The sequence below is a fragment of the Lepidochelys olivacea genome (genome assembly GCF_965140295.1).
Source record: "Lepidochelys olivacea isolate rLepOli2 genome assembly, chromosome: 3".
Lineage (NCBI taxonomy): Eukaryota > Metazoa > Chordata > Testudines > Cheloniidae > Lepidochelys > Lepidochelys olivacea.
The window spans coordinates 118596614-118624578 of record NC_140413.1 but is presented as its reverse complement, the minus strand read 5'-3'; the positions used below and the strand labels follow the sequence as shown (position 1 = coordinate 118624578).

The window sequence follows — 27965 nt, the reverse complement described above, 5'->3', positions numbered from 1 at the left end:
TTATTTTTTAGCAATACAATACCATTTACTGTGGTAATACAAATCCCACACCAGGCGCAGCCCAAGTACTTGCTTGTCTACACTTAAAGGGTGGCAGCAGCGCAGCTATGCCGATGCAGCAGCACCACTGTAGGGCTTCAGAGAAAACCCTACCTACGCCCATGGGCGGGCTTCCCTGTCAGCATAGGTACTTCACCTCCACGAGAAGTGGTAGCTAGGTCGACAGGAGAAGCTCTCTCGTTGACAGGGAGCAGTCTACATCAGGAGTTAGGTCGGTATAAGTGTCGCTCAGGCGTGTGAAAAATCTACACCCTTGAGCGACTTAGTTATACCGACATACGTTGCTAACATAGACCAAGCCTTAAGCAGTGAAACAATTAAAACATCCCTATATGCACACCAGACTTGAGTGGGATTCCGCACGGGTGGGGTGAGATGCCTTTGCAGGATCGGAGCCTCAGCTAATTACCTGCTGAGGGGAGGGACTGTTCCCTTAATTGCTGTATAAAATGCAATTGGTGCTGTACAGAAATGTTAAATAGAATACCTAAGGAAAATAATAAAGGAAGAAAAAACTATAAAAAAATAAGAAAATTAAATGAGAGAGAGCTAAAATTAACAGAACAAATAAATAGGCAACGATCAAAACTTCCACCAAAAAATAAAGGAAAAGACAAGGAAAATAGAGCAGTCAGGTACGAAGCAGAAACATAAATCTTATGAGAGACACTATTCATCACCCCGACCAGTTTGCTTGAGTATTCTGCCCCCCACACACGTATTTTGTCTTTTGAGTTTTAAGATTTTTTTTTTCAGTGCAATGACTATGTCTTCTCATATAGTTACACAGCATTTACTGTTAGCACAACATGGCCTGATTGTGGTTGGGGCAAAGGATGTAACCACAATTTAAATTTGAAAAAATAATAATTTTTTTTAAAAGGTTACAATTAGCGCTGTCAAGCAATTACAAAAATTAAGAGTGCGGTTAATTGCACTGTTAAACAATAATAAAATACCATTTATTTAAATATTTTTGGATGATTTCTACATTTTCAAATATATTTATTTCAATTACAACACAGAATACAAAGTGTACAGTACTCACTTTATATTTAATTTTGATTACAAATATTTGCACTGTAAAAAAAACAAAAGAAATAGTATATTTCAATTTACCTAATACAAGTACTGGAGAGTGCAATCTCTTTATAATGAAAGTCAAACTTACAGATATAGAATTATGTACAAAAAATAACTGCATTCAAATATAAAACAATGCAAAACTTTAGAACCTACAAGTCCACTCAGCCCTACTTCAGCCAATCGCTCAGACAAACAAGTTTGGTTACAATTTACAGGAGATAATGCTGCCCATGTTTTGTTTACAATGTCACCTGAAAGTGAGAACAGGCATTCGCATGGCACTGTCGTAGCCGGGACTGCAAGATCAGTACATCTGGCACGTAAATATCTTGTAATGCCATCTACAACAGAGCCATGTGAATGCCTGTTCTCACTTTCAGGTGACATCGTAAATACAAAGCAGCCAGCAGTGTCTCCCATAAATGTAAACAAACTTGTTTGTCTTAGCAATTGGCTGAACAAAGTGAGTGGACTTGTAGGCTCTAAAGTTTTACACTGGTTTTGTTTTTGACTGCAATTATGTAACAAGAAAAATCTACATTTGTAAGTTACATTTTCACAATAAAATTGTATTGTATGAGGCGAATTAAAAAATTATATTTCTTTTATCATTTTTACAGTGCAAATATTTGTAATAAAAATAATCTAAAGTGAACACTGTACAGTTTGTATTCTTTGTTGTAATAGAAATCAATATATTTGAAAATGCAGAAAAACATCCAAAAATATTTAATAAGTTTCAATTGGTATTCTATTGTTTAGTAGTGCGATTAATTGTGATTAATTTTTTTCAATCGCAGTTCATTTTTTTTGAGTTAATCGCGTGAGTTAACTGCGATTAATCGACAGCTCTAATTACAATAAAGTTTTACTACCAGGGAAGGAGCCCATTTTGGGAATATTATGATGGAGTAAAAGTTGGATACCATACTAACACTGGGAAGGAAGGATATGGCCTGTCAATTGGTCTGGAATTTGTATCCTCTTATTTCTTCCTTTTGTGATGAATGCAAAACATCCTTTGATTGTGCTCTTGTGTGCCATCAGAACTGGTCCCAAAGGTCAGATAGGCAGCAACATCATCAGCCACATGGCTAAAAGCTGCACACCCCTCACCCTCCTGACCCCAAAAGTAAAAGAAAATTCTCTTGGAGAATGTCACATTTACAGATGAGAAGGGTTTTAATATTCAAGCTATCAAATGGAACCTGAAGTCAACAATGAAACAAACTATACAACCTAAAATTTGTACTGAGCAGCTCTCAGCACCCAGAGTTACCAACAACTCCAATGGGAGCTATGGGTGCTCAGCACATCTTGTATTTGGCCCAATGTGCACAAATGTTTTGATAAGCTCCTTTCCTAATTACATTACTTATGCTATGTTTTGTCATGCTAGCAGGCAGATACATGACTCACCATCATTCAAGAGAAATGATAATGTAACCACCACTAGAACTGAAAAGAAAATATGCTTCCTAAGTCAGTTATTTACTATTAATTATTCAATTAAAGCAGGGCAGATAGTGCACAGATGGGATAATCCATGAGAAAGGCAAATACATGTGTAGTGTCCAAGAATATCGCACATGTAAGGAAATTTCAGCCCTTGCATCTCTGCAGTTATACACGCAGAAGTCAATATGGAAATTATTCAAAAGACTGTGAGTTAAGATACAATGGAAGCATATCCCATGCAGACATCTGAGGCAGCAGCATTCTTATGCTATATTCCTAGTCAGGAAACTAAAGGAAATCAACTTGAATACGTCAACATCAGCCATCCGGCAAGCGACTTCATCTACCACAAAGAAACCATCAACCAGTATAAATGTCACCAATCTCCTTTGTCCATTTAATTAACAAAGAAGTCTTAATTACATTCCAGTCCGTGCTGTTTTTACCAATTCATCCTCCCACTGCAAGTTATCAAGGGAGCAAGTAGTAACAGGGAACATTGTCTCTAACTATCAGCCTATTAGAATCTTTTTTCACAATACTTCATTCAGGACTTGTTCTATTTTAAATTTTCTGACCAATTTGAAAAATATCTAACACTCATCGTCAGCACATCAAGTGTTACCAAACGTCAAGAATCTTGTAGCTGGGGAAGCCTCCTCCTATCCCAAGGGGAAAATAGAAGGCAGCATGTTTCAACCTGCTACTCTATTATAGACAACAGCCAGTTGGTGAAAAACTTCACCAAACTCCATATAATAAAGGAACAGATGGCACAGCAAAATTAGCTGTACCCAGTCTCACTCTCCAAACAGGCTCAGAGTGCTGTGGAGACAGCATGCTCAGCTTTGGGAAGTGGGAGAGGTTCCGTGCATCGCTTCACACTAGCCTCCTGTCAGGTTAAGAAGCAGTCCTGACAGACTTCAAAGGCAGTCCTGGCAAGAATGGGGTGACTGCAATGAAATGTCTCAGTAATGGAGGGTGTAAATAGGAGAAATGGGGGTGTTTGGAAGGGAGGACTGTAGAGGATTCCTTCCCAGGGAAAAGAAGTGGATATAATATAGTCTTTATCAAACTTGGTACAAGGTTAACAAGCTCTTATGCTCCTTAAAAATAAATGACAAAATTTAAGTTAAGTTTTAATAAGCTTTTTAAAAGAAATATAAAATAAAATAAGTCTTTTAAAAGAAATTATTTAACTCTTCAAGCACTCCTGAAGAATAATCATCAACTTCAGTGCTTTCTGCTCATAGGTTTTGTAGCTAAGCAGATTTTGGTCCTGCTTCTCCTCTTATATCTCCTCTCCAACAAGAATCCTGTCTTCCTCCCTGCTCTTGCAAACCTAATGGAAGAAGGGGAGGTGAAGAGCAAGCAAACAAAAATACATACACCTACCCCTAAAAAAAACCTCATCTACTGGGGAAGGGAGAAGAGCAGAAGACTCATGAAATAGACTGAGGACCTCACCATGAAGACTTGATTTATCTGAGGAGCACTTAGACCAATGGTTCTCAATCTATTTACCACTGTGGGCCTCAGGTGCAGCTCTCTCTATGTGGGCCACAGCTGCACAATATATATACAACCTAAATGGCCCTGAGGATGTCAGGTGTGCTGATCGGGACACAAGTGGCCTGAGGGCTGCGGGTTGAGGCCCATTGACTTAGACACTATGGTGATAGGTGTTATGGAAACCCTAAGATAGACAGCAAAGAAGAACAGACAGGCTTCAGTACAAACAAGCAGACTTTCATCACTTGTGCATTACTTAGGACTAAAAAAGTTTAAAAAGCTTGCTGAGACCAAAGGGCCTGATTGTCCTCTTTCACTGATTTTGCATGGGTGTAACTAACACTGGAGTTACTCCTGATTTGTACTGGGATGAGAAGAAAATGGATGCTTTAGACACCTTAGAAAAGGTTTACAAGCAACAGATAGAAACCAGTTGTGATGGCCTCAGTCTATTTCCTCCACGGCAGAGAGCCAGATCTCATTAACTGGTTGTAGTGTGATAGGCTGTTTGCAGAAATAATTGTTGCCTCAGGAAATGCTACTATGCTTGCTCATAGTTCTGTAGTATCTGAAGAAAATTTGGTGGCCTATCTAAAATGAGATGATGGTCCCAGCCCAGTTTCTAGCAGACCAAGTAAAATCATTATCACAACTGGTACTAATTTGCACCAGTCAGAGATAGTCTCAGCAGAGAAGTCAAGATGTGAACAGGCATGGGGACTGAAATATCCACTCACCCTTATAGATGATGGTTTAGATCGTTGGCTATAGTACACAATACAACTCAGGAGGAGACTGGGAGTACAAAGATAGTCATTGTGCTCCCCCAACTTTGGGCTGGCTGGGTGGCCAGCCAGTTCTTCACCATAACTTAGAGCAGCCTGTGAGCTGCTTGAAGTTACACTGGCTGCCAGGAGACCCAAGGTACTGATACCACAGCCTGGAATCTGCAGGAAGCATGGGGATCCCAACCATGCTCTGGTCCCCTCCCACACTCTCAGCAGAGAGGGTGGAAGAATAGTGGTGTAATAATTGCTACATGAGCTCTATTCCACTATAGGCTCCCCAGGGTGAAGGGATCATGGGTGGTAACACCATCCCTATGCCCAGATACTGCTGCTAGCTCAAAGCAAAATAGCTGCACTGCACCAGCGTATCTGAGCTGGTTTCTGTGAGACACACGAGACATAGTAGGGCAATATGCCTACAAAATGGCATTGTTTGGAGGCACAGCATAGATAAACTTGCTAGAACCACATTTCAGATCATTTTTATTTGCAACTTGGCAAAATTATTATATTGTACTATATATTAAGAATTAGTAGCCCCAGTCTGTTGTGCGGGAAACAATCAATTCAATGAGTTTCTTGAATGATTGTGCATGCTTTAGACACTGCTTGTAACACAGCCAATATTTAACATAGGATTCCTTCTTTCTCTGTGGCCTGATCTATGACACAGACTTTCCATAACATGGAAGTTAGAAACTGCTTTTGTGTAAAGACACTAATTCAGGGGTATGGAAAGCAGCATTTTTTTGGGGGGGTTTTGTTGTTATTCTCAAGAATGGTCAGTTATGAAAGCCTGCAAATTCCTCTTATTCGTCTAACAAATGATACAGCCAAGAGAAAGGCAAGGTTCCAGAAGTCTGGAAAGAATGTTTCCAAAGTCTCTGGTAAAAGTCATTGTATGGCCTCAGACAAATCTCAGGAAGCTGCAAAGCCTTCGTGGTCTTAGTTCCTCAATATCTATTGAAAAAGAGTCAGGGAGTGGTAGATGAAGCATTCCACCACAGCTTGGAGAACAGAAATATCAGTGTGGTAAATTCTAACAATGCTCCCTAGAGAGCAGAATTCATAACTTCAAATTAAATAGTTCAGCCTGGCAGATAACTGCATCTTATTCTACTGAAAAGTAAAACTATTTCATATTTTCAAACAGTAGAGATACTCTTTTGCAATAAAATTACAAGAACTTAAAAGAGTATATTTACTTTTGATTAAAGCATATATCTTCTTATCCTCCTTCCTTCAAATTATAACTGTTACGTACCTGAAGCTGCATCTAAATGGAAGGACGCGTGAAGGTGGTGTTTGATCCAGAAAAATGTCTTATAGAGTAATTTACAAGAGAAACTTTTTTGTTTTCTTAAAGAAGATACTTGAGTTTAATAAATATTCACTAAAATACTTGGGATCCAGTCACTTAGATCTGATGCAAGCAAAACTCACTAAAATGAATGAGATGTCTGCATCAGATCTGAAGAATCAGGCCTTTTAAGTTCTTTGGTCCACATCATTTTCCTGGTTATCTTCATGAAGGGGGCATTCTGCATGGTTTCTCCCATCCTTGCTGCAGTCAGTCATCTCTACATTTTCCTGCGTAGGGACCAGAGAGAGCCTTCTATGAAAATTTTGACTGCAGCTGGGAAGGGGTGGGAAAAAGAAGGCAAGCTTCTGCGGGGGGTGGGGGGGGAGGCAAAGCACACTTGTGGAAAATTCAGCAGACAGCTAAGCCATAGCCTTAGGGTGCATTAACTGTTCAAAGCCCTCTTCTATGCTGGGAAATCCCCTTGCGGGAGGGAGATGTGTCCAGAAACTGTGGTGACTGGGGAATTCTTGGTAATGGAGGTTTCAATGAAGCTTTATTGCAACAGAATCAGACAGGAGGCAGAGGACCCCAGTGCTTTTACACAGAAGCACAGGGCTTCCGTCTGGATGCCATTCAAGTCCTTTATCAACGGCAGGGGATCCACTGAGTTTGGGAGCAGAATCTATGGGGAGTCGTGTGTGTTTGTGGGCAAAGATGGGGCACATCCTGTTCCCTGAAGGAAAGATCTCCTGCTGAGGTGATCCTCTCCTACAGAAGAGAGGGTGATCAGGTTCTTTGTGAAGTCAAGCCAGAGAGAAAAATTGCATAACCTGTAACACAAGTAGTTATGCACTAAATGGAGAGAGAAGGGGAAGCCTAGATTCCCCTAGAAAACTGAACATGAAAGATATTACTCCAACACAAGTCATTCTCCTTAGTTTCATATGAAGAAGTCCATCCATTCTTACTCTAGTACCCTGTCGCTACACAATGCAGCATATGAAAATTGCTTATTCTGAGTGATAGCTGCTCATGATGTAAACTAACGACTTTGAGAAGAGATTTAAAACAAAGTTTAGACAAGGCACCTCCTGAACAGGTTTCTAACTTAGAGCCAAATCCTGAGAGTCTTTGGGCTCTCTCTTGACTTCAAGATAAGTTGCAGGAGCTCAGCAAAAATTTAGCAATTCTCAGGTATGAGGAGAACACAACAGGTAAGTAATTAAATTAACCCAGTTACTGCCACTAAGTTTTTCACTGTTCTTTGGATCAGAGTTTCTTAAAGTATAGTCTGGAGAATTATTATAAATTTATGAGTTGTACTAGCCAAAATAACTTTTAAAGCAGATAAAAAATTACAGAAGCCAAAATAAAGATGGTTAGATGATAATGTTCACAATGTGAAAAACTAAACTCAACATGGGATGTTACAATTTTCAATAGATAATAAATCAGTTTAGTTAATTCCAGGCTTTCTTACAACCTTTTTACAAAGGCAAAATTTTATCCTAGGTCTACAATTATGTGGGCAAGCGAGTGTGTTATCAGCATGGAACGATGGATCCTTAAATGTAGATCCTTATTAATCTCCTATCAAGTTTATCTGCTAATAGAATTATAGAACTGCTCATGTTAGTTCAGCCAAAACAATTCTTAGTAGAATTCAGAAATTAGACAGGTTACTTAATTATCAAAGTATTGTCAATTCAGCCCAAAATTATCTTGCCAAGGTGATACTGATAGCCAAGCTTTGCCACTTATACACACACAAAACTACGTATCACACATTACACCCAGAACATAATAAGCAGATAATAACTTTGAAGATATTTTAATTTCTCTGGAATTTCAATTCAATATGCTCTCATGTTACTTTAAACAAAGGTTCAAATAGTGGGTAAACCTGCAGCTTACAAGCCAATTCAAAGATTCTTCCTCCTTTTGTCTAACAAGCTATCTGTTCTGTTGACCACAATATCTGTGTGATTTCTGGGCTGACCTCTGAAACACTCAGCGTTTCTCACAGTTAACTTTTGCTGTGGGGAAGCCCAGTCTCCTGATTCAAATAGCACTAGGCTTAGTTAGTGTACTGAGTTTCTCCACCCTCAACACACTCAATTACTTATTGAGCTGGCATAACTTCTAGACAACTAAAATTAAACTTGTTAGTGTAGCAAGTGCATGTAAGAGATTTTAGTAATTCAGCAGGTTTTAAGTCAGGAACATACTTTCTGAGATGCATTTAGCCTCGCATAACAAAACTGTCACTTGGGTAAACAATACATGTATAAAAGCCATTCACTACTTATCAGTTGGAGCTGGCATGAAGGCAAGTTCTCTAGCTCAGCTTCGCAGTTGCAATGACTGGTTACTCAAAATAGAAAGTTCATTCAGGTAATTCACTCCAGGTGTTGTGACAGCTGTATTCCTATTCTCTTTCCAGATTTCACAGTGGTTTCACTAGATAGGCAATTAAAAGATAGAGTTCACGGGCTGTTGTCAGACAAGACTTTAGCTATTGCCAAACAGAGAGTGCTCTTGCAGGCCGGACAGTGAAAGTCCTGCTCACAGTCTCTCTCATTCAGATGTTTTGGCTTCATGACGAAACATGTTGAACAATACAGGGCATTTTATATATTTTCTGTTGGTGACATGGCCTGGTTCCTCTTCTTGGCAAAGCTAGTGAGGACCAATCAGAAAGTAACTGAGGCTTCTTCTGATGAAGATTTGAAATGTCTAGCCAGAATACAAGTTGTGTCTCTTTTAATCAACCAATGAGAAAACAAGGTTTTCTTTGTTTCTTGCAACATTGTGTCTGCAAAATTTTTGTGCAAAACATCTTGTGTCATACCAGTTTGTGTAAGATGTGTTGGCCCATATGTTGAACACCTCTGGCTTTGCTCCAGTCAGCAACCTATTTCAGCAAGTTATTTTCTGTGGTTCCTTCGCAACACGTTCCAACTTCACACAACTCTATGCTTTTTTTTAAAGCAGCACTTTCAATTGTCTGCAAAAATGTCCATTTTGACATTAGAACAAAGTCTTTATGTAAAGTCTTTTCATACTCCTTGATGATTCTATTTTTGTTTAATGCAGCAACATGAAGTCATTTTTGATTCATTTGTTTGGGCAATCACCAATTGCTGATAACAATTAATGAAATCATACAAAACAGCTGTATACACTTCAGTAACAGTACCTGATCATTCCCTACACCTCAGTGACAAGGTTAGTAGGACCACTTCACACGTGAAACTTTCTCTGTGCAACTGCCAACCATAAGATAACCAGTCCTTATGGTTACTTAAGTCATACTATTTTGACTGGTTAAAGATTGGCTTCTCAGTATGCCTTTGGGATGTATCAGCATCTTTATACAAAACAAATACCTTGTGAGATATACCTTTCTTAAAGAATAGTTGTATCTATGTATATCTATATATCTTACTGATCGCATTAATTGGGAGGGCAATCTTTGAGGAGGCTGAAGAATAGAGAATATCAAGGAATTGATGGTAGGTATTATTGACTTCCTCCAATGAATCTGGACACCCTCTGCCAGTATCTGACACCCTCTTTGCCAGTTCCTGAAAGAGCTCAAACTCATCCACCAAAGATGGTAGAGAAGGCATGACAGCTTCATCTGGAGAGGAGGAGGGTATGGTCCTCGGAGTCTCTTTCTCCTCAGTACCAACTTCCTGTTCCTCTAAATCTCGAGGTGGTTCTGAAGTGAGTGTGCCTCAAGAGTTCTCGGGCAAGGCTCAGAGTTTGAGAAGCATGTTGGTGGTGCACTGCCCAACCGTCCCAATATGGCCATTGGGGGGAGGGTGGCATAAAGCCCAGTGGTAGCACCCATGGGGGGCCATACCATGTTGGTGGTGGTGGGGTCATCTGTGGGTATATCCTTGGGCTCTGTTGGTAGCGAGCACCATATGGAGCTTGGGAAAAGTACTGCAACACTACCTCCTCAGGGTTGCTGTCTGAACCCTTGCAAAAGAGTGGAGGGGCATGGCATTGGTGGGGGATATTTCCCATGCATTGGTGGGGGAAATTCCCATGGGATATTTCCCATGTAGAGGCTCTTGGTACCAAGAGGAGGGGACTCCAGTGCATCTGGCATGTAGAGGCCTCTTGATGGCGGAGTTCCCCCTGTACCGATCATCCTGGTGTCAGTTGCAGTGCCGGGGAGACGGGATGTCGTCCGCACCAGTCACTCTTGTGTCGGTTGAGCCACCGCTGGCAGTACTGATGTGGGCTCATGGACTGGGAGCATCTTTTTAAAGAAGTGTTTACTCCTGTCCTTTGGTGCCGATGACTCTGTGCCTGTACCCATCAGGTCCATGAGCCATGCTTACTGTCTGTTTCCATAAGCTAGGGGTACCGGACCGAGATGACCTCAGTGCTGAAGATACTGAGTGAGATAATTATTGCTTGCAGTTATCTCGGGGCTCACTATGGGGGCTTCCCGCTTTCTTCTTAGAAGATTTGTGAAAGGGGTCCGCAGCCTGCTTCTTCAACCTGCAGCCCCTAGATATAGAAGGCTGTAGGAAGACTCATGTCTACCAGGCTACTGGGGTTGGAGAACTGCCTCCATGAAGATAATCTTCTGGCAGAGCTGTCTTTGCAGGATCTTGGCTGGAGCTGTTGGTAAAGACCACATTTCTGTTGTGTGGCCTTCCCCAAGGCAGTGAATGCACACTGCTTATCCATGATTGGGATCGCCTCTTTACAAGTGAGGCACTTCTTGAAGCCCAGCAAACCAGGCACATCCTGTTGGGAGAAAGGGCTCCCAACGGGGGAGAAAATGTGGGAAGAAAAATAAACTTTATTTTTTATTTTTAAGGGTAAAATAAAGAAAGGGGGAAAACTACAGCTAGAAATACAACTAGGAGACTAAGTATCCATAGGTAAATTGATTAAGATGATAGTCTTAACAGACTGCTATTGACTGCGTCTCTAGCCAAGGGTAGTCAAGAACGAACTGAGGACAGTTAGCCCATGTGCACTGGCTAGCCTCGTGGTGCAGCCCAAGGAGAGACAGTGCATGTGCGGGCCCAACAGACACTGCTACCGAAGTTCTCTGATCAGCAGTGCAGGGACACAGGCAGACCTACAGTGAAGCACCCATAGACACACTACTCAAAGAATAAACAATGTTTAAATGCATGGAACACAAACAAAAGACACAGGAGCAAGGTAATTTCCTCAGGAAGAACTACATTATGTAAATGTTAACTCTGGGGTAATTTTATCTATTTTCATCTCAAGGCAGTGTTTTACAAAAAGCCATCAGTGTAAGTGAGGAATATTTCACAGATTTACTGAAAGATCTGAATCAACAGATGGAGGGAGACAGAAAGAGACGTGGGCTGCTGTGAAACTGGCAAAAGCTAGTGCTTCAGTCAGAGTCTGCTACTGGAAGCGATGAGTTTACCAGCTTGAAGTTCTTCCAACTCATTTTCTCTCTTTTTCTTAATACTATTATAATGCGAGACATAGAAGACTTCGAGAATGAGAAATGCTCTGGACTCAATGATCTTTCTGATGGAAGCTCTATAGGAGCAGGGCTACCTGATCTTTATTAGAGAAAACTAATTAGACTCTGAAGAAGTCAAGAGGGGGACATCCCTCTTGAAGGTATTTATCTGTCTAGGCTAGGGTGACCAGACATTCCAATTTTATATGAACAGTCCCATTATTTGGGGCTTTGTCTTATATAGGTACCTATAACCCTTCACCCCCAGTCCAAATTTTTCACACTTGCTTTCTGGTCAGCCTAGTCTAGGCATTTATGCGACACCTTGTTATCTGAGTGTCTGTATGGCAAATTTGAATTTGAGGCAATGAAGATCTTGAGATATTGTAACAACAAATCATTTCCTGAAAACGGCTCTGTAATAGAGATTTAAACCTATTCAGATCAACCTCTGTTTGTAGCTCATGCTTCAGATGTCAGCAGAAGATTCATTAATTAAAAAAATAGACACATTAAACACTAGCATACATAGTATTCAATTCTTGTCATTAACTCTACTGTTTATTTCTCCATCATCTACAGCATGTAGAAATGGGGCAAGTCTATATTTTCCATGGCAGGAAAAATTCCATCCTAATTCCCTCATTTTTATTACCTCTTTACAAATATTTGTTTAACTTCCTTAGGACAGAGAACTTGGTGCAAACTTAGTTGCTCAGCTAATTGGGTTTTCAGTGTTTCATTTTATTTCTTTTCCAGTATAAACAGGTGGCTCAGCAGCAAGTGCATGCTGCCACATGGGAAGTCAGATTATAGCATCGGAGAGGCTGTATACACTGCCACAGCCGAGTTCAGGTCTCCTGAAGGAAATGAATCACTCTTATAGAAAACTGAACTTCCAATGCCTGGTTTTTTTAGCAGTGGCAAACCAATCACTTTTCTTCCCTTCTCTTTGCTCAAAATTGCCAGATTTTGACACAAGGTAAAATGTCACATCTGCAATGCAAGGGATTAGGTAGGAAACTGCATTCGTCATAAAGACATTAAGGAGTTATAAGCATATAAATGAAAACTCAGACAAACCATATCACTAAAGCTAAATGAAGTTAGTGTTTTTCAAAAGATTACTTTATAGTAACTTCTGCTTCATTATAGGCCAGATGTTGTTACCCAGCATGACTAAAGGTAGGTCTACGCTTACAGCAGTGTGTGTAGAGGATAGGCACTGCACACCCAGCTAGCATGGGTATAAATAGGAGTGTAGGCAGTGAGGCTCGGCAAAGGCAAGGGGAGTGCAGTACATGCCTGAACTCCCCAGGTCTCACACTTTACCCACCTAAGTACTGCCTCCCACTACCCACATTAGTGCCTACGCTGCTATTTTTAGCAATGTAGTGTTGCTCTGCCTCTCCCCTGCTGAAGCCTTTCCCTGCTGTAGTGAAAGGCTGCAGGGGCAGGGAAAGACTCTCACAGGGGGGAGGCAGTGGGGAAAGGCTCTGGCAGCTCACCACTGCCAGTATGTTTCACTGTGGAGTACAGATACATGTGTAATGCTTGTACTCTAAATGCTGCCATAAATGTAGACATAGCCTAAGGGTATCAGCATTTAGTCCTATAGGATAATAATGCACTTGGAGTATATTTCCCAGACCTGAAGAAGAGCTCTGTGTAGCTCAAAAGCTTCTCTCCCCCCCCTCAACAGAAGTTGATCCAGTAAAAGATAGTAGCTCACCCACCTTGTCTCTCTAATAATACTCTGAGGCACTTTTCATTTTCAAACACCTTACACAACTTAACTAATTCTCTCATCTTCCTCTCAGAACTTCTAGGTATAATCATCTGCTTTTTATAAATGGGGGAGTAGAAAGATTAAGCTAACATATTCCAATGTGGCCTCTGCCCAATTTGAGACAACAGGTGTTTGTCTTTCAGAAGTGCTCAGCACATGCTAATCTTCCTGACTTTCTAAGGAGCTGTGGGTGCTCAGTATCTCTGAAAAGGCGGCTCAGGTTGTTTCAAGTTGGACATTATAAGGAACCAAAAAATCAGAAGTCACCTTGGAAAACTGTGGTCTAAGTGACTCAATTAATACCACCCAGGGTAACAGTATCAGAGCCAGAGTTAGAACTAAGGAGTCTCTGGCACACAAGCCTGGGTTCAGACTACTACACCCAAGTTATTTATAAATAAAAAGAGAATACAAGGATGAAACCCATTAAGATTACCTATTTAAGTCAAAGTAGCACCACTTTCTTTTGTTTCTACATCAGTGGTTCCCAAACTTTAACAGCCCGCGAACCCCTTTCGCTAAATTGTGAAATCTCGTGAACCTCCTCCTAAAAATGAATATTTCCAGGAATTTAAGTTTAAAATTTCCTTCACACTCTGTGGGGCTCCTGCTGCTGGATCCTGTTGACTGCCCCGGTTAACTGAGCTCCACTGAGCTTGGGCTGCAGGTCCCGCTGACTGCCGGGGCTCGGGCTGCCAGCCCCAACTGCCAGGCCCCGCTCTCCCTGGGGCTCGGGCTGTCTGCCCTGCAACTGGATCCCACCTGCTGCCTCCAATGCCCAGGGTCCTCTGGCCACCATGAGTGAAATTTTTCTGGTGAACCCCCTGTAACATTCTGCAAACCCCTGGGGTTTGCGAATCCCAGTGTGGGAACCAGTGATCTACATGAACCAAATTAGATGACAGACTTTCTCACAGAGCTTGAGTTAGAACCATTTCCCCTTCCCGCTCTGCCACCCCCATTTCAAGGTAAACCAGTCTGCCTTAACTGCTTTCTTAATCAGATAAGCATATACACTTTAGTGCCTAGAGTATGAAACATACTCTAGCAATATCTTATTATAATGGAATATCTGGAAATTAACCGAAGTTGCAAATTTGTCTCTGAGAAATAATGAATCTGGTAAATGGACACATACGTTTATTATACTGAATACTCCAGGTAATGCTGGCCTGTAATATCAAACCAACAAGCTGAGTAGTGGCCCTAATATAACTAATTAATTAGTTCCATCATAATTTTTGTTTTAATGACACTAGCTTTTATATGCCAATAGTCAATTTAATGGTATTTTAAATTGAACTAAGGCCCCAAGAGAGATGCTACCGAGGGTATCACAAATCTTGTAATCAGAAATTATTTTTTTTTATTTCAAAGATGACCCAAAAAGTTACTTTATAATTAAATCCAACCTATCAACTTCTCCTTTGTGATTCTTTTATTCTTTTTTTTAAAATCATGCCAAGATTAAGATCAGAAAACACTTGCCTCCACAATTAAGCACAAAGAGGACTTCCTGTCCCTCACGCAGCAATGACTTTGATCTAGGTTTCCTGGGGAATTTTAAAAGCATCCTCCAGATGTATAAAGAGGGAATTGCACCTTTTCCCCCCATTCATGATACATTGAGTTAAATCTGCTTATATCTTATAGGCACAGTTTTCCAGGGGAGCAAATACCCCCAAAATACTTTATATTTCAAGCAGTATCTTAAAAACATGTTGACATCACAAAACAGATTTCTTCAACACAACAGGGCAGTCTCAATCACAGTAATGTTTATACTGCTTGTTTGTGATGTGGCATTTGATAGAATGTTTCAGTTCACAAAAGGCCAAGTCCTGCAGTCCCCACTCACTCTTATTTAGACCAACAAGTCCATGAGATGATGAGTAAAACTGGCATTGGCCTACCACGGACTTGGGGGTGGGATGAGGAGAGAATGTTTGACAGAGCTCAATAGTGCTCTAGGGGTATGATCCGGCTCCCATTGACTTCTATAGGCACTGGCTCAGACCCAAGGGGAGTGTGCCCACTGCTACAATCCTTGAGGGTGTGCAGCAGTATGAGCTGCCTTCTACTAGCTGGTAGGGCAGAAAACAGGATGATACACTCACCTCCTTCCTGACCATTTATGGGTGTCCATGATGCTAGCCAGTCCTAGCACTAAAGATCCTTGCACCCTCCCCCATCTTCTTCTTCGATACAGAATATGGCCACAATCTCACCCTCATTTAGCATACTTCCTATATCTGATAGTTAGTATGACAATAGGATTGAGAAATTCACAGAGAAGGCAGCTGAATAATCACATTAAAAGTGTCTCAAGGTAAAAAATACATTTATATAAAGCGGATACCTGTATTCTCCTGGAATGCATTAAAGAAAACACTGATTGGTGGGAAAGGCTGCTGTAAAATGTCTCCATTTTCAGCGGGATTATTGTTATTATTTTCATAATGCCCTAAATGTACATGGTAAGTTGCACAAATGAAGCATATTAAAACATACGGCAAAACTTCTACTCCTAAAAACGATACCATTTCAACTTTTGATGCTCACATATGGTTATACTGGGTAGCCTTGACATTGCAAAACAGAGTACTTGGCATTACTGGGATGATACAGTGGAATAGGTTAAAAGAACATAATTTTCCTGTAGAAATGATCATTTTCTGTTTCATTGCTACTCTCAGGAAATCACTCTAATTACAGAAATGCGTGAAATTTAAATGGATTTTACACCGTTTATATCTGGATTTTTCTCTTGTAGCATGAGAATAATTTTTTTTAATGGATTTAAAAAAAAAAAGCAAAACTAGTTTTAAAATAACTGACTGGCCAGGGAAAAATACAATCATCATCATCTCCTCCTCACCATTTGCAGTATTCTTTTTGAAGTTATCCAGAAATTCTTCCAGGAGCTGTGACTGGTTAGGAGGGGGTAACAAGCTTTTCGGGTCCCTGGAAATGTCGCCAACTGACCACGACGTACATAATGCTCGCTTAGGGCCATAATGACTTGCTCTCACCGTGAGCGTGACACTTCTCTCGGAAAACAATAACTCCATCTGCCTGAGGTCAAGATCAGACACAGCCTCTCCGTTTATAATCAAGATTTCATTGCCCACTCTCACCCCTGGGAGAATGAGAAAGGAAAGAAAATACTGGAGCACTGAAGAACAGGGCTACAAAACAAATTGTATTGCATTTTGATTATACATATTTTTATACAAATGACCTAATCCTGCAGTTATCCCACTGGAGTCAGCGGGAGTTTTGTGTGCGCGCCATGACTGCAGGATTGGCTATTTGTTGTGCCACCTATGACATGGTTGTTTCTACTCAAAGGCTAAAGCAGGATGACTCTGACATGCAGCTTTAGAAAAGGGTATGACAGAAGAATCACACAGACTCTCAGACCATGAGTTCATTTTAAGGTGGCCCTCAGCATCCTGAAAAGCCTATAGGCAAAATAACTCTTATTTTAGGATCCCAGTTCAGGAAACACAAGGAGCTTTATCACGCTGATTTGTTCATTCTTGCAAAATTGCAACAGGGAAATCTAACAAGTGAAGTTTTTATGGGAGAGTTCAGTTAGATCTAAATAGTGGCAACTTGTACATTTTAGGATCAGCAACAGCCAGTTGGCCACTGCACTCCAGATGACTAAGGGAATAATTCTCCCCTTCCTTTGCAGGCGGTGCCAAACACAGCAGAATTGATGCAGTTCAGCAGTGTGGAGGGGAAGGTGAGATGTTAAGAGGCTGAGGAGGAGGCGTACGGTCCATGAGCACCACAAAGTAGAAAACTTCAGTGATACCCTGCAATGTAATGCACAAGGTAGTTCTTTGGGAGCCAGCCTGTTGCATACATCGCTGCTTGTTGCAGGCAAATGGTTGGCTAAGAGCCATGGAGGTTAATTCAGCCGTGGAGGTTCCACCGTGTGAGGTGGAGAATTTCTCTCTTCTGTCCCTGTACAGATCCCAACATTTAGTGTGGGAGCAGATTTTGCCCCAAGTGTAGACAAGCATTCTTTTCGCTTCACCTCTTGTTAGAAGGGTTCCTCGGCCACTTTATGTAAATAATCTTACCTAGGCTTCATCTACTGTACATGGTGATCAAGCAAGAAGACCAAGGGTAGTAGAAGCAAAGAACTATTTTCAGACAATTTTAAAGCTCCCTAACGTTTGCTACTTAATAAAAAGTAATGAAAAACGTAACAGTGCTTAGTACAGCCATGACACAAACCTTCTTTGTAAGCCAGTCCATCTGGAAGGACATCACTTATGAGTATATGAGTGAGATGCTGGTTTTCAACAACTTGAGCTGTGACTGCAAACCCTGGAATTAAGAATAAAGATGGTTTTACCCTTACCACTTGGTCTGCTTAAAAACAATCAGGTGAATTTCTGGTCAGGTATTTCTCATTTAGTTTTGTATGTTCAGTAGATTTAATCTACATAATCAAAAGGGAGGTGACATTTCTCACTCCCAACTTGTATACACACACACACGGACAAATGCTCTCATATAAATTTCTTTCCTCTTCAAAGAAATGTAAATAGTTATTATGAGATATTTTATTGTTTTTTCAAATAAGCCCAATATAGCTTTTCAATAATACAGATCACCAGATCCAGTGAAGCTCTATAAAACACTTTGACAAATATTGTGAGGATTTCATATGATTTCTTGTAAAAACTGGGAGAGAACAGCGTCTGAAGACGCACATCATTTTTACATGTTTATAACCCATTTTTTGTGTACAACTGACACAATCAGGACCAGGCCCCCATTCTGATGGATGCTGTACAAACATTAAAAAAAGAAAAGAAAAAGAAAGTCCTTGACCTGAAGAGCTGCCCCTCAGTGGCTGTTTCCTTTCTCTAGCTGAGAATGTTTGACACAAAGAGGTGGATGAGATGAGAAGTCAGCATGATGGAAAAGGAGTTCTCTGCAATACCATGAGAATTCTCCATTTTGTTCCTCACACGCAGATTTCTGGTCTCAGTCCCTGACTCAGAGAGACTATAATCACTGACACAATCAAACTCACATTAGAGCTGGTCTACATAGTGAATTAGTCCACACTAGAGGGTTGTGAATTCTAGTGTGCACTAGCATCTTGTGTGTTAATTAGACCCTGTGGATACTGCTGGCACAGACTAAAAATTCCCTAGCGAGTGTTACTGTAATACTTTTTGAAACAAGACTGCATTTACAGGCACACTGGAACTTTTAGTGAGCACCAGCAGGGTCCGCACAGGCCAATTAGTGTGCAACACACTACTACGTGCTAGAATGTACACCTCCCTGGTGCAAACTAATGCACCATGTAGACATGCCCTTAAAAATCAATGGAAAGACTACCTTAGTGGGAATGAATTGGCCTGAACGTGAGTGAATCAGGAAACTTATTATTTTTTCTGTTCTTATTTCTCCTTCTACAGCATTATCTTCCTTCCTTTTTTCTCCACTGCCTTCCTCATTCTTGTCAGTTGAATGACTAAAGTCCACATTTCACAATAAGCAAACATAAGGATATTCTTAGGCATTACCTCCCACAGTGAAAAGAAGCCAGTTAAAATTTCTGTCAAGCGACAGCCTATTGGCACAGAGTCAACAGAATGTTTTGCTGCCAAAAAGGAAATCATATTTCCTTATTTGAGAGTAGGCTGGGTATTTCTATTTAGTTGAGCATGAGAAAGTTGCCTGCCAACACTTCAGCAGCATTTTTACTTTCCGGTCAATGAAGTGGCATTGGGAAGTAAGCAAGCCTTTTACTTGCTCCCCCAAATGCAGGAGTTTAAAAAAAAAAAAAAGCAGCAGTATCAAATGAGCAGCAATTCTTGGGTCTTCCTTAAAGTGCTAACTTGTGCACTCTGCAGACTTGTCATACTGAACATGGAGCGGCCCAAAAGTTGTCAACAAAGAGAAAGCTCCTGGAAGGAAAAATTAAGCTTCAAAAAGAACAAAGAAAATAAAAGGAAAATCATTGGGAGGGATTTTACTAAAACTTACCAAAATCAGTTATGTTCTCAGTCTTAGTAAGATGTACATGGTAAACATTTAAAGGAAAAATTTCTATTTCATCATATATCTGTTAGAGAGAAAACATCACAAGTTGTTAAACTGTGAAACTGTAGGACTGCAAAAGCCAAAGGTTCAATACATAATTGAAATCAGTATCATTTTAATTATTAATAAAAAAAGCTGCATTGTTAAATAATCCATTAACAAAGGGCTAGATTCTGCCACCTTTACTCACATTAGAGAAGTGTGTTATGCTGCAAGTATCACTGAACTCAGTGGGACTAACTGTAGACTAAGATATTACCTAATGGGTGAAATTCACGCATGTGCAGAGCACCAGCACTAGGCGTAGGCACCATTAAGTCCCACTTAAACCCTCAAAATAGTTCTTAAACCAAGGCTTAAGTGATGCCCTAGATCTCTAGTTCTCTGCACATAGGAGAGTTTAATCCATTGTGAGTATGGGTAGCAGAATACAGCCTGTGATAGTGACCTAATCTAAAAGTCCCATTTTGTATCTAATTCACAGACATTTCATAGAATCATAGAATATCAGGGTTGGAAGGGACCTCAGGAGGTCATCTAGTCCAACCCCCTGCTCAAAGAAGGACCAATCCCCAACTAAATCATCCCAGCCAGGGCTTTGTCAAGCCTGACCTTAAAAACTTCTAAGGAAGGAGATTCCACCACCTCCCTAGGTAACGCATTCCAGTGTTTCACCACTCTCCTAGTGAAAAAGTTTTTCTTAATATCCAACCTAAACCTCCCCCACTGCAACTTGAGACCATTAGTCCTTGTTCTGTCATCTGCTACCACTGAGAACAGTCTAGATCCATTCATAGAGTATAATCTAGCTGTGGCTACAAGTATCGAGAAGTTCTTATCTAAAATTAGTCAAACTTGCCTGATCTTGTATGTATTCATATGCTTCAGGAATACAATACTCAATGTTTTCATCAACTAATCTTCTAAGTTGTAGACCGTAGTGTCTTGGTTCCAGCTGCCTCATCTAAGGGATGAAAAGAACATATTTGAAATTCATGATTTATTTACAGAATCCCAGATGTCAAAGAAGCCACATACACACAAAGCCTTTAGAAGTTAAGCAAAGGCAATCTTCAACAAGTTATTTTCTAACTGGTTTTGTGGTGTATTGTCTGTATTGCCTAGATGATACAGCTCACATCAGTGTGATTTTCTGTTTCTTGTAAGTATACTCAGGAAACACTTGCATTAACATTACATCTTGGCTGTTAGATTAACCAAGTGTCATTATGTGTTTTCAAATAAACTTAGAACTCTGTTCTGTCCTTTTGAACTTGCACACATCTTCATCATTTTCTGTGGCTCTTCTGCGCAGCTCAGTTCTGCACATAACCTGTACCTCTGATGAGGAAAATGCATATGCATATACAGGCTCTTAGGAGAGAGAGATTTCCTAAGGGGTTGCTTTTATTGCACTTTTTACTGCCAGGTTTCATCTATGATCAGTGAGTAATACCTACTTTTCACCATATGTGGTCAAAGTGAAAACCTAAATCTGCAGGAAGTCAAAGGGGAATGGGAGTACTCCCTAAGGATACTAACCTATAACAGATGAGCCCCTGGTGAGTCTCTCTCTTAAATTTAGCTCGCTGCCGAGACTACTGCAGCAAATCTTGCATTTCAGAATTAAAAGAGCAATGTTTCAGAAGAGAAGGCAGTTCTGCATCTATTAAGGTCATTTCATCCCTCTGTCCAACAAGCCTCTGAAGCTTATGAAATCTTAATCCACTGAGGAAGGATTGTTTAGCTGAATATTTCATTATGTGTAAATAGAATGTATAGGTAATGTGTGCACTGTATTCTAAATAATTATATTAAAATGCATATTCTTTCTCTGTGTGTTATGCAAAGTTTTAGGTATGCAGAATACAAATAAGTGAAAACCATCAAAATATGGTTGAGAAAATAAATAAATAAATAAATAATAAATAAATCAGACTTTACCCCCACACCCACACTTTTTAAACAATGTGTTGTGTTAAAGAATGAAGATTCCTTACATTGCCATTCAATTCTGGTGAGGGTAAGAAGGAAAGAGCCAGAAAAGATGTAGCAGAAAGGATTCAGTGTTAGACTGCTTATGAAAAACTTTACATACAGAACAGAAAGAAAAGATAAAACAGAAAAAGGTTTCATTAAAAGAAAACATTAAAATAAAGTAACTTACTATTAGACTACTGAAGTGATACAGGCATAACAAAACAGTATTTTCTACAGACAGACATTTTGGAACAGTGTAGTGAGGAACACAAGTAATTTACTTTTAAACTTTATTTTATAGATCCCTTGATTTTATATCCCTTTATTTCTTTTAGCAGGGCTTCTATGTGTTACATGACAAACCAGTTCCAAATGTCTCAGCTCTGTCTTGCCATCTGGTGGTCAACCAAAGTCTTATAGGATAAATAGCCTAGCGCTTCTTTCCTAAAATTTAGCTCTTTTGCAAATGGTGGGGTCAACCATTCCTTTTAAAAATAAGGGCTAATTTTCTTCTCATTGATCCACGAGGAATGGGGACTAACATGAGCAATAACAAAATTATATCTTTTTAGTGACAGTGTGTAGGTTCACTGTGACTTGGCTAAAGCACTGTCCTTGTGTCAATTTAGAAAATGTAGATAATGCCCGATTTTTAAAAAAAAAGAAAAGAAATCATTTTGTTCAGCTATTATGGAGAGAAAGTAGTTGCGACTATCTTTCCTTTAGAAGCCCTGGTACTCCTTAACTTCAGCAAATTGAATCAGCACTCCTTGAATTTCACACTGGTCTAAAATAGACTAGGTGGTGGGGGGAGGTTTTCTGTTGTGTTTTTTTAATCAGGAGGTAAAGTCAATTGGACATAATTGTCAAGTAACAGGATTTTTAAACAATTTCACCCCAGATTTATTGTTTTATTCCATTATAATTTGAAAATGGTTTGAGTCACAAACTCAGAGTCAAGTTCAATCTGTTCGCACAAGTGATGATTAACACCCTAGACTATTTTTGGTGTTGTAAATGCTCTGGTCTTGTCTCCATAGTTAATGCTGAGTTCTATTTTGCCTTTAAGCAGTGATTCAACCTCTTTGTTTTGCATGAAAACTACAGTGTATCCTCCCCAAACTTACAGCACCTACTCTGAGAATAGGCTAAATTTTTTTGAGAATTTATAAATAAATCCATTAGTTAATTTATTAATTAAAACAACTAGCTCCTTTAAGAAATTAACATCTGTCAGTCTTTTCTTTGTCCCAAATAATCTTATCAACGGAATATTGCAGACACTCCAAACTTTCCATATAGTTTAAAAGAACTAAAATCTTACACAGAGTCTCTATTTGAAGAAATTAGGTTCTAATCAAGCAAAGTTATTAATGATTATTGTTTCTAATTATTATGATTTTATAGGCTACAGAATAAGCTCAAGGGAACAGTTTAAGTAGCTCTTAAGTGGGGCCATTGTGACATCAGAGGTAACTCAGTTACCACCCTTCCTCTACAGCTAATTTCCATGCAACAATTCTATTCATTGTAATAGATATAAAGTGATATAAAGGGAGGCTGGATATATGTCAAGAGTTCTCATGGGTAGATTAACAGGTGCAGCTGTTACTGCTCTTTCAACATTCTTGACTGCATGCTAGCTTGGGCATCAATGAATGCCCATGCCACCGCTTGAAAGGCTCTCCATGACGCCGATGCTTTGGTTCCACTGAGTCTTAAATACAACTGCCAGAAGCACAGGAGGAATCCTTAAATTACAGGGACACTGGGACTCAGTGACTGGGCTCTCCCTGCTTCAGCATCAGAATAATTAATAACAAGTATAAGTGATGGCCTTTTAAAGCTCACAAGCTGCTTTCAGCTGTGAGAACTCTGTACCTTGCATGCCAAAGACAAAACATCTTCCACTCTGTGTTCTGGCTTGAGGGTTAACGTGACTCCTGGCCTATCACAGAAATGAACATATGTTTGGATTTCCCAAGTACTCTCTTTCTGGACCCTTTCTGATGCAGAACAGTAGACGTTCAAAAATTCATCAACTTGCTGCTGAAAATAAGGGGGAAAATTAACAGTACATGGAGATATGACAATATCAATAATATATTGTACTGCAGGTTTGCTACTGGTATGTACTATGTGCATTTAGCAAAGGTATCACAAACTCTTTCCTGTCATACAAGAACAAATTACATTACAAGTCCTCATACAATATCACTGACTTTAGTCCAGATTTTGTCTAGAGACTTAATTACATTATTTCTCTTACATTCAAATGACACTATTTCACTCACCTATCATGTTACTAGTTCAAATTAACTCCTAATGTGGCAAGATTATACATATGTGAACAAATGGAATACCGTCTTAAATAGGATTACATAATTATACCTATGTAAACAAATGAAAGCCTTAAACAGGATTAAACAATTAGTACCGTATTTTATCAAAGACTTTGAATAGATCACTGTACAGTAGAACCTCAGAATTACAAACATCTCGGGAATGGAGGTTGTTCGTAACTCTGAAATGTTTGTAACTCTGAACAAAACATTGTGGTTGTTCTTTCAAAAGTTTCCACCTGAACTTTGACTTAATACAGCTTTGAAACTTTACTATGCAGAAGAAAAATGCTGCTTTCCCTTTTTAAAAAAAAGTTTACTTTTAACACAGTGCTGTATTTTACTGTATTTGCTGCTTTGGGGGGAAGGGGGCGGTCTCTGCTGCTGCCTGATTGTGTACTTCCGGTTCCAAATGGAGGTGTCTGTGGTTGACTGCTCAGTTTGTAACTCTGTGGTTCTACTGTATTTCTAATGAGAAAAAGAGGATAATCTAACGTAGTCTTCCAGCAGAGGGCACTATGGAGCAAGAAACATCACAGACAACATAGCAGAGGCATAAACTACTCCTGCTATACCTACAGTTTAAGATTATATTGTTTGTTAGAGAGTGAAGAGTATGTGATCTTTCACTGCTTAGGCTCAAATTGAAGCTCTTTCCAACATTAAATAGGAAATACATCTGGCAAATCACAACCAACTTTAATGTGGAGGTAATGCATGACACAAAGCCATTTTGTATACATTTATACAACCATTTGATTCATCTTAAATATCCCGCTACTATCTTTCTCATCTTTGCCCTTTCTTCTGTGCCACACTTTAGGATTCAAAAGTAACCCACCAAAGGAGAAGAAACATACAGCTACACTGTGTTGAGACTAGACTTTCAACCACTGTATTAGGTGTCAGAACTCTGAGCCAGATTGTGGTCGGCCTCTGCACATATAAACAATAGAGGGGATTTGTGAGGGAGCACAAGGAAAAGAACCCAACCACAAACAGAGCTTCCCGTACTCTGAGTGCAGAATCTGCTCCATGGTGTGAGCCACATCAAAGTAGGCGGGGAAGCAGAGGTGGGGCCATGACGCTGTCCACTCCCCACCAGCTAGCAAAGCCAGCCATCTATGCAGGGGAAGGGTAAAAGTGTGTGCACGCCTTTTGTACAGTTGGAACCTGGGAGATGCAATTCTGCCTGGAGCACCTGCAGGGGCTGTGCAGCCCCAGGGGCCCAGTGCAGGGCTGTGATTAAAAGCCACAATGGAATCCTTATAGTGGAGCTCCCTTGGACAGGGACTGCGTTTCCTTCTCTATTGGCACAGCACCAAACATAATGACCACACTCAACAAATAACAACAACATCATCGTTATTCTTGACATGCATGCCAATCACAGCAGTAAAAACAGTATATCAAACAGCCACATCAGTGTATTTACCACATTACCCATAAATACAAGTTGCAGCCAGATTAGAAGCCTGGAGCAGGAATTATTTTATAAAGAGCCACATTTTGATGACTTTCAAAAATCATACTTTCCTAGTGGCAAACTACCAGCTAGAAAAATGATACCAAGGGCAAAGCCTCAGCTGGTGTCAATAGTCATGGCTTTACTGTAGTCAGTGGAGCTACGACAATTTATATCTGCTGAGATTCTCCCTCATTGACTCTTGTACCATAATTCCTACAGAACAGTTGCTATATTATAGGATAATTCCTATAGAACTATACTCACATCAGAAAGCACCGAGAAGCCAAGAAGATAGGAATCAACTATGAGCTTCTACAACTGTACAAATGATGAAAAAGAGACAAAGCAAGAAAGACAAATTGCAAATATTAAGAATCCTGATATCATGTGTCAAACTGTTAATTCTCAGTGTGCTTCCTGGAGAGAAAGGTGAAGCAACCCTGTATGTCAACTCAGAAGATGCTAGTAACAATTCAATGGTTTGTAATTATCAGTTGGCTTATTGAAGGGAAATCAGCCCTTCAGTCTGCCCATTGTAAATCAATCTCACTACAATCATTGGTGGAGAAAAATTTCAACAGAGAAGCAAGGCGGGGAAAAACATTATTTAAAGGCATCTTCCCCCACCCCAGCACAATCCCCTTTAAATTATATGATTCAGAGGGTTGTTTTTTTTTTTTTAAACTAACAAACTGCTAGGGATCCAAAATAATCTGTTTACTATGTATACTGATTCCCAAACATAAGCATTACTAAGGGCTTGATGTGAGGAAAACTTAAGTCTTTCTATATTAAACTACAAATATATTCCTTAGCTGTGGTCAAGATACTGTTGCTTCACCCACATTTTCCATCCCAGAAACTCTGACATTAAATGAGATTTTTTTTCTGTTATGCCTGCAGCGACTAATACTACAATATTTCATTCATTCCTTGCCACATAAAGCTACAACAACCCACCTAGTTTTCCAGCAACATGTGCCAGGACTTTTAGACTGTCATACACTATGCCACAGTGTTGCTTGAGGAGCAGTAGGATACTTCATGATTTTCCCATCTTTCTCTGTTTGTTGTCACCATCTTCATAAGGAACACCTCACAAAAGCTGCCCGGAACACTTCGCTACTTGTATTCCATTGCATTCGCCAGGAAGCATCTTATGAAAGGTTTTGATTCTGTTTTTGATTTTTATTTGAAATTGGCTAATGAAACTGGGTTGATTCCAACCTTAACGGTTTTGAGACTTACGATGAATCACTTCTGAATTGTTGTACAATTCATCAAAATACCGAGATCTTAAAAAATGCACAGGCCATATTTTGAACCCTTAAAAAGTTTAGAAACAAATGCCCCACTTTTGCATATTTAACAGCCATAAGTCTAGATTTGTTATCCCTCTGCTGCCATGAGTGGAAAGGATTCAGATGTAGTGAATGTAGCATCAAAGGGCAAAGAAAAACCATAGATTATTCCCTCCTTCCCTGCAACCCTTTCAAAACCCCTCCATGGGGGCTCAGCATGTTTCAGGTTCCGCCTGTTTGGCGGCGCGGGGCAAGTGGTGCAAGGATATGGCAGGGGGTGTCTGTTGTCTCTACCTCCCAGCCCTGTGACAGTATTGTAACTGCAGGAGTTTTATTCAGTTTTGGATTATTCAGTGTAGCCCATGTCAGAGTAAATCCCCTGGCCTTGGAGTGGGAGGAGGGGCTAGCATGAAGTGGCTGGCATGAAGGCCATGGCAGCATTACTCCTTCAGGAGACATGAAGAGGGAACCAGAAGGCTCAGGTTTAGAGGTCAGAATCCTGTTGTGTCTGGTTTCTATAGCACAGTTTTGTTACAATCAGTTCTGTGGGATGTGGGGAAGGAGGCAAACCTCACACCACACCCCATGGAATAATTCGAGGGAATTCTGAGTTCTCTTTAGGGGATGATTTGAAATCAGAAATCCCATATAATTACAACGTACGTATACTGCCTATTGAAAGAGAGGGGCAACTTTCTATAAATATTCCCCCTCCTCCCACAGTATTCAGCAAATAACAGGCATTACACCGCTGAAAGAACAGTTTTTATTGATTTTTTGCATCAAACACATAATGAGTTAGAGATTATTTTCATAGGCACAACAACACTCTAGGGTTTGGTACTGTCATTGGGAAAATTCTGTCAGAGTGTACTTTTGCATAATTCTACGGAAATCTATATTTATATTTCTTTATTATCTGGCCACTAAATTAATACTCACAATACGGAAGTAAACCATACACTTCATCATAACTAGAAATTACAGCATAAAAAGCCATGAGATATAACAAACTTTTCCCAAGTCTCAAATGTTATCTACCATCAAGAGTTGCATTACAGCTTTTGATTATAGTCATTTCTAAGTGCAATGTTTCATTCTAAATGCAGATTTAATCTAATGCTAGGTAGAGTAATTCAATGCAGGGAACATAGTTATGTGGCATAATTTCTTCTTAGCTCTTTAAAACTTAAAATTACATTAGGGGATGATCTGGTCCAGGGAATGAAAGTGAGTGAAAATGTAAAGTGGAGAGAAACTATCACTTTTATTCCAGAGGGATACTCAAGGGAACCAAACGATGGTCTAATCAAAATTAAGC

At 39.9% G+C, this 27965-nt stretch overlaps 1 protein-coding gene across 1 annotated transcript in view; it reads right to left on the bottom strand.

The window, feature by feature from the left end:
* TIAM2 (TIAM Rac1 associated GEF 2) overlaps positions 1 to 27965 on the bottom strand; it is a 217984-nt gene that overhangs the window by 43945 nt on the left and 146074 nt on the right. The window contains exons 9-13 of the mRNA XM_084623938.1: positions 23415 to 23582; positions 20413 to 20517; positions 19497 to 19575; positions 17724 to 17816; positions 16351 to 16611 (exon numbers count right to left, since the gene is read on the bottom strand). Of these exons, the coding sequence (XP_084480064.1) occupies positions 16351 to 16611; positions 17724 to 17816; positions 19497 to 19575; positions 20413 to 20517; positions 23415 to 23582 (706 nt within the window). The remainder of the gene's footprint in view (positions 1 to 16350; positions 16612 to 17723; positions 17817 to 19496; positions 19576 to 20412; positions 20518 to 23414; positions 23583 to 27965) is intronic.